Source organism: Acyrthosiphon pisum, chromosome A1 (genome assembly GCF_005508785.2).
Source record: "Acyrthosiphon pisum isolate AL4f chromosome A1, pea_aphid_22Mar2018_4r6ur, whole genome shotgun sequence".
Classification (NCBI taxonomy): Eukaryota; Metazoa; Arthropoda; class Insecta; order Hemiptera; family Aphididae; genus Acyrthosiphon; species Acyrthosiphon pisum.
In genome coordinates, this window is record NC_042494.1 from 125873947 (window position 1) to 125884366 (window position 10420).

At 26.7% G+C, this 10420-nt stretch overlaps 1 protein-coding gene across 1 annotated transcript; it reads right to left on the reverse strand.

The window, feature by feature from the left end:
- Positions 1-3721: 3721 nt before the first annotated feature.
- LOC100159189 (corepressor interacting with RBPJ 1) lies at positions 3722-9529 on the reverse strand. The gene is made up of 7 exons (XM_001948443.5): positions 9362-9529; positions 8764-8858; positions 8539-8688; positions 4808-4908; positions 4496-4668; positions 4011-4087; positions 3722-3928 (listed from the first exon to the last, which is right to left on the reverse strand). The coding sequence occupies exons 1-7, from the start codon at positions 9431-9433 to the stop codon at positions 3811-3813; spliced, it is 786 nt and encodes a 261-aa protein (XP_001948478.1). The 5' UTR covers positions 9434-9529; the 3' UTR covers positions 3722-3810.
- Positions 9530-10420: the final 891 nt, after the last annotated feature.

Genomic DNA, 10420 nt, shown 5'->3' on the forward strand with positions numbered 1-10420 from the left:
ATATTTGACCGCCTTGGCTGGCGTTTTGCGCATGCGCCATTCACAATATTGTATGTGTTTATGCCGTACACCCGTATACCATCTCCCATGCATATTGCATTAACATAGGCAACGCCGGCAACTGCCTCGTCGAGTGTCGATATCAAACCTCTAGCGGTGGCGGCGCGCGCTGGTCGCAGGATTAAACTCGAACGGCAAGGTTATTATAGCTTATAAATTAAAACGTTACTGCGACGTGACTACGTGAGCCATTCTCCAGTTTCATGCAAGTTGTATATGAAAAAAAAATTAATATAAAATATAAATTTAGGTAAATAGAATTATGAAATTATGAAAAAGTAAAAATTAACTAAAAAATTGCGCCCCCAAAAATATTGCGCCCTAGGCCAGTGCCTTGGTGGCCTATGGGTAAATCCGCCCCTGATCTTTATATTTATTTATATATGTATTATGTTCTATTTTGTTAAGATTTTTTCATTGAATATAGATTTTTTATCAAATATAAATTTGTTATTATATTTAAATATATTATTACACAAACTTTCGAAAAATTATTGAAAAAATCTAAAGTATATAAAAAAATCTGCATTAATTAAAAAATGTAAATAGAAGTTATTTACATTTTTTATTAAGACTATATTCAATGAAAAAAAACTAAAAAAAAAATAGAACAAAATAAAACATTTTTTTATTTAATTGAGTTTTTCCAATTGTTTTTTATTCTACATTGTTTTTTTGTATTGAAATACAAATTATGAACAAATCTTTATTGAAGAAAAAATGTATATTTGATAAAAAAAACCTTGATTGAATATAACAAATCAAAAAAGAAATTTAAAAAAAAAGTTATTAAAAATCTAAATTAAATAAAAAAAAAATCAGTTTAAAATAAAAAAAACTATATTTGATGAACAACTATATAATAAAAAATATTCTATCAAGATTTGTTTAATTTTTTCAATTCATTCAAGATTTTTTTATTGAATTAAGATTTTTTCATAATGTGTATTTCAATAAAAAAAGACAAGTAGAATAAAAAAAACTATTGTAAAAATACCAAATTAAATTAAAAAAAGCTGTATTTACTTAATAAAAATGTAAATATAATAAAAAAGTCTATATTGGTTAAAAAATTTTTGTTTTATAAAAAAATTTCAATCTAGATTTGTTTAATATTTTTAATTCAATCAAATTTTTTTCTTAAGTTTCTTTTTAGATTTGTTATATTCAATCGAGGTTTTTTTTTACCTAAAATAAATTTTCTTAGAATTATTTTTTTTTTGAGCGGAAGGAAGATCGTGCGAATTTCAAAACCAGGCTTGCGAATAAGTGCGAATACTGTGCTAAATATCAGTCAAAAAAAAAATTGTGAAGATGTTAATTTTTTATGAGGGAGTGAAATTTTAGTATGAGGTGAATTTTTTTTTTTTGAGGGGAAGGAAGGTAGTGCGAATTTTCAAAATAGGCGTGCGAATTCATGCGAATTACGTGCTGAATATCTGCAGAAGAAAAATTGCGAAAATGTTAATTTGTTAGTTTGTTTATAGATTTTCCTTTGGGGGGGAAATCCAGCACTCTTTTTTTATATTCCATGGCAGTATTCTGAAAAAAAACTTAGACACCACCAAATGTTAACGAATCAAAAAAACGACTCCGATTTGGAACCGATCGGACGATGTCGGGGTATTACGTGAAGTTGGCCACCCTAAACGGAATTTTGATTTTGCCGCCGTAGAAAATGCGTTGCAAATTTTTTAATCGACGTTGCAAATTATTGCAAATTAGTTGCAAAAAGATGACACCGATTTGGAACCGATCGGACGATTTCGGGGTGCCACGTGAATTTGGCACCCCAAAGCTATTTTTGTCTGTAGCGCCGTAAAAAATGCGTTGCAAATTTTTTTATCGACGTTGCAAATTGTTTCAAATTGGTTGCAAAAAGATGACACCAATTTGGAACCGATCGGACGATTTCGGGGTGCCAACTTCACGTACGTCATGAGAACAGCAAGAGGTTATAGTAAAAAATAATAAGTAAATTAAATATGATTGAATATTCATACAATTTGTAATCTGAGTGTCTTTATCACAAATGGTTGAATATAAAATATAAGCTATTATACAAAATGGACTAATTCACAATCAACTAGTTGACGTTTTGTGTATAGCAGAAGCCCTTGCTCTACAATTCAAGATCTTGTGCAACGGCTATTTAGAAAACACTTAGTTTACCCAATGAATAATGATTTTAATTTTCTAATAATGTAAGGCTATATCTGGAAAAAAATCTATGACCATACATAAAACAAAACATACTTCGGTGGAATCCGCTGAGTACAGAGAAAGGATCAACCATAACTATCGAGTAAATTTGTTTTATAAATTAAGTACATAATGTATTAATTATTAATCATAACAATTATTTAAATAGATTATCTAAAAATAAAAATAATATAGGTATATTGTTTTTAGCATGCCTTCAATATAATAAATAAATAAATATAAAAAAATCTTAAAACAAAAAAAGGTTATAAAGGTAATAAGATTTTAATAAAATCAAAAATGCAATACCTATATTAAGATTTATGGTATTGTTAAATTGTTAAATGAGAATAAAACAAACATCTTGATCATAAATTGTATACTTAAAAACAATAAAATGTATTGTGATTCGTCAAAGGAATTACTGTATTAGGACATAATATTATATTACAAACATTTAAGAACTGATTATAATTATTTTGGTATAAAAAAGTTAACTGAATATTATAAAACTTTTCTGAAGAAAGATACAATGTTTGTGTGAGTGCACGAGAGGAATATTAATAAATTGCAAGAGAATTATAAGAAATAGAATCTAAAGATGGATTAGAAGATTTAGGAAGCCTGTACATAAATATTATTTGACTCTAAATTTTTAAAATATTGTAGAACATATTATAGGTTATAGCCAATAGGAAATCTTATTGTGTAGTATTTACATTTTAACAGACAGTAAAAAACAATTATGCTCAACTTAGTCAGAATTTATGTTTAATGTGTTGAGTAAAAAATGAAGAATATTATTTTTGAATTCAATTATTATTTTAATTTTTTTTCTTTTATTGTTTAGTGAAGATGAATGTTTAGGAATTGCAACTTGTACTTGAAGATGTATACAACATTATTTAATACAACTATTATTAGAGAAAAGTTGTTGCATTTATTTCCTCTTCAGCTATATTGCTAGTTGTCCTTAAAATAACAACATGTATTTTTAATAAATATAAAATATAATAACTAAAGGGAAAAAGTTGTATTCAAACTTACTTAATATTCCTGATCCCACAAGTTTACTTAATTCTCAAAGTTTGCCATTACCTTATATTTTTATTGATGATAAGGCATTTACCCTTCACATACATCTGTTGAGGCCATACTAACAATGAGGACTTAATGAGACTCATGAAATTTTTAACTATCGTCTGTCCACTGTCTAAAACTAGACCCACTGTAGAATGTACTTTTGGTGACTGGTGTACTTACCAGCAAATGGATAATATTAAATTATTAATTACCATTATTTTGATAGGTCCCAAATTTGTTGACATTGATATCCTGTTGTCTTACAAAACTTTAGATAATTTTTTTTATTGAGAAAAGAAGAATGGATTCTCAGTTACATTTGGTTAGGATGGAATTGAAAAATGAGTTACATATACAGAAAATTTCGAACATGAAGGTTCTGAACCATTTTAGAATCATGTACTTTAATGTATATATTTATGCACAGTAAATAGGTTAAAAAAAAATCATAAAATTTCAACTAAGTTAATCTGAAGTATCACTGCTTTCTTTTTTATTTTTTTTTTGTTTCTTAGAAAGTTTTTCTTTTTTTGATATCAACCTTTGTTCTCTCATCATAATTTTGTCCATTCTATCCAAACGTCTAGAACAAAAACAAAATATGTTAAATAATATTTAAGTATTTTTATTTTTATAATTTAATATTTTTTTAAAAATTAATTTACTTGAGTAATTTCATTTTTTTCTTTCTACTTAATGTTTTAACATACATAAAGAGCTCTGTATCGCTATCCTCATTGTTCTGAAAAAATAATAAATATCAATAATTTTAAGCTAATGTATAAATATTGAAACAATCAAATGTAAAGAAAAGATAAATATTTTAGTTAAAAATTTAAAATTAAGTGTTTTTATTATTTAGTTTTTAGTTATTTATTTTTATTAATATTCAGAAATGTTAAGAAAAGTATATTATATTAGTTTATATTTATGATATTAATATATGAGAATAACTAAGAAGGGTTGATAAGACAACAGTAGCGTTTAACTGAATAAAAAATTACCACAAAAATCACATAAATAAAAATTTGAATCAAGAACATTTTGAAAACTCATTAGTAATTATTTTTTAGTATTTTTAATTAAATTATATACATTATAAAAGGAAAAATTTATATAATACCAAATTAAAATCAATATGATAACTTACATTAAATGATATTTGTTGTTGGGTAGAAGCAGCGCTTTTTTTCAATTCCAAACCATCTTCCCGCATTTGTTTTATTAATTCTTGTGTTTTTTTATTGGCACTAGAGCCATTTGTCGCATTACTTGTTACAGCTTCAGAAATGCTTGCTTGGTTGAATAAGGAGCATTCTTTGTCTATAAAATATTTTTTTTTAGTATATTGTATTTAGATTTTTTTTAAATTTATTTTCTTCTTAATATTGACTAATTATGATTCAAAAATCAATACAATATAATATAAATTGTATACTAATATACTTTGAAATATACTTACCAGTATTAATATGACCCCATTTGTGGCATTTTATACATCTAACGTTCCTTACTTGAATACCAAATGGCTGGTCACGGATTTCTTGATCCCCTTTGCAATAACTATACAAAAAGCCATTTAAAATTAGTATGCATATGTAATTTTTAAATTTATCCCACAAAAAATAATAATTTCAAATGTGTGTTGATTGATTTAAACATATTATTTCTTAAGCATTTGGGAAAAGTATTCTCAAAGATTAGTTAGTTACTGAGAGTAGGTAGCAAAGGTAGTTACTAAGTTTGAGAGATGTTGAAATTTAATTGTATATTTGTATCAGTAAAGATGAAAAATTGATATTTTCATTTTAAAAAACCAATTATGACCACAGGTTGAAGACCATTGGTTTAAGTGAGAATTATTTACCTAAGACACAGAATAGGTTTAATATTTAAAAATGAAACTCGGGCAATGCCAGGTGTACCTACCCACTTGTATATTATATCAGAAAGGTAATAATGTACATTAACAATAATATAGGTAATATGTTTTTAATATAATGGATTAACAACTAATAAAATACTTATATTTATTATGTACATTTTCATCTGTACCAATACATAACACATAAAGGGTAATATACGAAATAAAAACAACTCACAGTATTGTTATATGGAATATCCAATATTCAACTTATATGTACAGTTATTTTTTCAGTTCAAAGACTAAATTTAAGGGGGCTGCTTCAGGTTTTGTTAATATTTTATTTATTTATATAAACGGGTAAGAACCCTTTAAAACAATATAAATTACAATGTAAAACTTACAGTAGATAATAGAAGTAAACTTAATAAGCTATATAAACATTTTATCAAAAAATATAAACATGGTAAAAAAAAAAATCAGAAATATATAATACAAATAATTAGATAATACAGATAAGACACTGCAATTTGATAAATTTAAAATTAATTTACACGGAATGTAATGCTAAATAAACATTATGTTTAAATACTTGACGTGACATAAAAAAGAAGTCAATTTTACTAGCGACACTATTAGCCAAAGTAAGTACTCTGGGAAAGAATGATGCGGAACAATAGTTGGTGGTGTGAGATGGAACGACGAATATATTATGTGACCTGGTCCCGTGATTTCCAAATTTAAAACTAACCATGGAAAGAAGTTCGGAGGAATCAATGTTACCATTCAGTAAATCGTATAAGAACATCAAGTCTGCAACACTTCTTCTAATTTCACATAAGGACACCCCCAGATGGGTTAACTGAAAGCGATATGAGTCACGGTCAATGGTTAAATTTAATTTACTACAGGTTAATTTTAGAAATTTATACTGTACATTTTCCAACTGATTTATGTAGAGAGCATAATTGGGTGACCAAACCATAGAGCCAAATTCTAAGTGAGACCTAACAAGTGAGAAGTATAACATTTTCATCGATATTATATTTTTGAAATTTTTTGTGTTTTTGTAAATGAAGCCTAACATTTTAAAAGCTTTGTTTGTTATCATATTTATATGTGAAGAATAAGACATATTGGCTTCAAGTAAAATTCCTAAATCCCTAATATGATTGACTCTTGTAAGCGTTTTATGGTATATTGAGTAGTTAAACAAAATAGGTTTATGAAGGCGTGTGAAAGTAATTATACTGCATTTATTGATGTTTAATGGCAAACAATTTTGTTTGCTCCAACTTACAAGCTTATCCAGATTATACTGTAAATTTACTGCATCAGAGAGAGATTCTATTGGTGAAAATAATTTTGCATCGTCGGCAAATAATAAAATGTTTACTGAAGAATCAAGAACAGTGGGTAAATCGTTTATAAATAATATAAACAATAGAGGGCCTAAATGAGAACCTTGAGGGACTCCCGAACACACACTAAAATAATTTGAAGTGAAAAGAGATAACTTTACTGCTTGGGTGCGGCATGTAAGATAAGATTCAATCCAATCTAAAAACTTTCCATTAAAACCAAAATTAAATAATTTTTTAAGAAGTAATTTGTGATTGACTTTGTCAAAAGCTTTTTGGAAGTCGGTGTATATAGAATCAACTTGAATAAGGTTTTTGAAGGAATTTAAAATTTTAGATTGGTAAAGCAAGAGATTGGTGGAAGTTGACATTTTTGGTTTAAAGCCGTGTTGATTTATGCAAATGTACGGAGAAATAATTGAAGATAATTTTTTAGTGATAATTGCTTCAAATATCTTGTGAATTATTGACAATTTAGAAATAGGTCTATAATTCATGACATTGTGTTTGTCACCGGATTTATGTATCGGGGTCACAAAAGACATTTACCAAATGTTTGGAAAATAACCAATAGTTAAAGATTTATTGAACATTAAATATAAAGGACTAACTAATATTGAACCACAAGCTTTAAGAAAAGATGAAGGAACACCATCTGGACCTGTACCGGAGGTAGTATCTAATGAATTCAAATACTCATAAATTTCACTTTTGTTAATATACCAAGAACTAAGATTTAGAATATTATTTGAATAGTCTCCGGAAGGTTGATTATGTACAAGTGATTGTGACAAGTCAGATTCAAAAACACTAGAAAAAAAATCAGCAAAAAGCTGAGCATTTTCTTGAATATTTGAAGACGATGAATTTTTGAATATTACTGATTCAGGAATATTACAAACATTTTTCTTTAAAGAATTAATATATTTCCAAAAAGGTTTAATATTTGTTTGAATACTATTTTCAATATGACGTAAATTATCAGAATAATTTTTAGAAGTTAAGATTTTGCATTCTTTAAGAAGAATATTATAATATTAAGAAGAAAATAAATTTAAAAAAAATCTAAATACAATATACTAAAAAAAAGTATTTTATAGACAAAGAATGATCCTTATTCAACCAAGCAAGCATTTCTGAAGCTGTAACAAGTAATGCGACAAATGGCTCTAGTGCCAATAAAAAAACACAAGAATTAATAAAACAAATGCAGGAAGATGGTTTGGAATTGAAAAAAAGTGCTAATGTAGATTTGACCAATCTAAACAATAATTTTGTTTGTTATAATGTTGTTCAATATATTTAAATTCCGTATCATAAAATAAACCTTAAGGGGACTGGAAGGGGCTCCAGTCAATGAAAAAAAAGTGAGTTTTTGAAAAATAAGCTAGACAAAACTGGAAGAATTAGGTTTGACAGATTTTAATTTTGACAACGGATTATAATTGATCAACAAGTTTGCTAGGGAATAATCGAGGCGATTTTGAATATTCCAATTATTGTTAGTCTCATAATGAATAATATAAGAACAAAAATATCATATTTTTTCATTATTTTTATTCTTGGATATCACAGCTGAACAAAAAAAAAATTCAAAATCACCTCGATCATTCCCTAGTAAACTTGTAGATCAATTATAATCCGTTTTCATAATTAAAATCTGTCAAACCAAATTCTTCCAGTTTTGTCTAGCTTATTGGTCTAAAATTCACATTTTTTTCATATGCTGCAGCCCCCTTAATGTTACATTTTTTTCAAACAGACTTAGTATTTTTTCCCCTATAACTCTTTATTAGACAGTGTTAAGGTATAGACAATTTATTGTTTTAACAATGGTATATTAGATACCTAATGGTAAACAAGAAAAAAGTGATTTAAACAAGCAAAATTATCATTGATAGCACTAAAATCTAGGTACAATATGTTCAATATTAAAAACAATTTTAACATTTTTTAGTAGGTACTTACTCTTCTCTGGGGGCATTAAATTTTCTTTGCCATTCAAATTTATATTCTGGCTCATTATCTTCACGTTCCCTTTCTTTTTTGGCACCCGGTGGTGGTTCATACATAAAATTTACACTCAACTTATCTTTGCTTTCTTTTGACAACAATGCCCTAGATAATATAAATTTACAAAATAAATAAAGCATATCAAACAAAGTATAGCCTATTTGGCATTAAGTATTTTACTTGTTATTATAAAGATCTTGTTCTTTTTCATACTGTAAACGTAGTTCTTCTTGACGTTTTTTATCTTTATCCGATTTTTGTTCTGCCATCCATACCTATAAATTATCAAAATAATTATAGATACAAATTGTAACATTTAGAGAATGTTACAGCCCCATGTTCTTTACCTAGCAAATTTGATTTCAGTAGTTCCAATTTTATGTAATTAACTTTAATATTAGAGTGAATTGGCCTAATATCAATCATAAAGGTAAGAACATTATCCATGTTTTATTGTTAGTTGTTTACATAATTTAATCTGTTAAGCAAGTAATGAGCATTTTTAAATTTTAATATTGGGTATACATAACTCCTTTTAAAACTGGATTTTTATAGTTCAATAGTTCTAATAAAAGTGGGTAATTTATCAATAGTAGTTTTAAACTACTAGTTTAATATCAAGACATTTAAAGTGCAATGATAATATAAAAATACTTCATTAAATGTATGTGTATTCATGGTTATAAAAATAATAAGTTAAAAAACTAATAAATTATTAAGATTTGTTGCACTTTTATCGGATACGTTGTAATATGTTGTGTTCTGAAGAAAAACTTACTCGTTTTAAATTATCTCTTGATGCTGGATGAAAGAACTTTTTACACATGTAATTATTGAAACCTTTCCCCATTTTAGACGATCGTCAAGTATAAACAAATACACAATTATTCAAAGTGATTAAACCTTTTTTCTATGATGATGAGTGAATAATTTATTAAATAATAAACAATGATTCTTGTTTGGGATTAAGCTTTATTTTGATAACAATGTTTATATACAAAATCTAAACAATTAAAGTGGGGCCAAGGCACAGAATAGATGAAATCAGAATGGACACTCTCCAAAAACCATGATAAGAGCTAAAGTGCCACCAGTGTAGCCATATAAAAAAACTATTTTCATTTTCTGATTTATGTCGCAAAAGGCCACTCTGTGTAACTGTTTTATTTGGATTTATTTGTAAACTAACTGCTTTTTTGAGGCTGGTTTGTAAAAAACAACTTAAAAATTCATTTTTCATAAAAAGTGAACACGAGACATCTACAAGGCCTCGGTCATACTTAATTTGATATTTTGAATTTTGATTACTTTGAAATTCTTGTGATTTTACGCCATAATCATTATAATAATTCTCGTTTAAACACGAAAAGATGTAAAAGTAAATAATAAACGATATGCGCACTCAATTGCATCACAAACTATATTGGACTCCAGTTAGTTGACTGGAGTAACTATATAAATATTAAATATACATTACACTATATCTGTCTGTAATAATTTAATTTGTATAGAGAGTACAAAAAAAATACCATGGGTATTTCCGTGAAGACAATTACTGCGATAAGAAAATCACTTTTATCGGAAGGTCGACCATCATAATATGATTATATATTATATTATGTATGAATATATAATTATATATTATATATTATGTGTAGATCGCATTAACTGCCATACATAAATATTAGTACATTATTACTCTTATTAATGAAATATACAATATCCATTGAAAATAATAGGTATATATCATTAGTAGGGCTAGGATTTTGTAGCATTTGCATTTTCTTTCATAGTACTACAGGACATAGCTAATCAAAACAAATTCGATTCATTCATC

Coding starts and splice junctions, on each gene's coding strand:
- LOC100159189 (XM_001948443.5), bottom strand. CDS start 9,433: ATGGGGAAAGGTTTCAATAATTACATGTGTAAAAAGTTCTTTCATCCA. Junction 8,859..9,361: donor CAAGAGATAATTTAAAACGA/GTAAGTTTTTCT, acceptor GATAATTTATAG/GTATGGATGGCAGAACAAAA. Junction 8,689..8,763: donor CAAGATCTTTATAATAACAA/GTAAAATACTTA, acceptor TATATTATCTAG/GGCATTGTTGTCAAAAGAAA.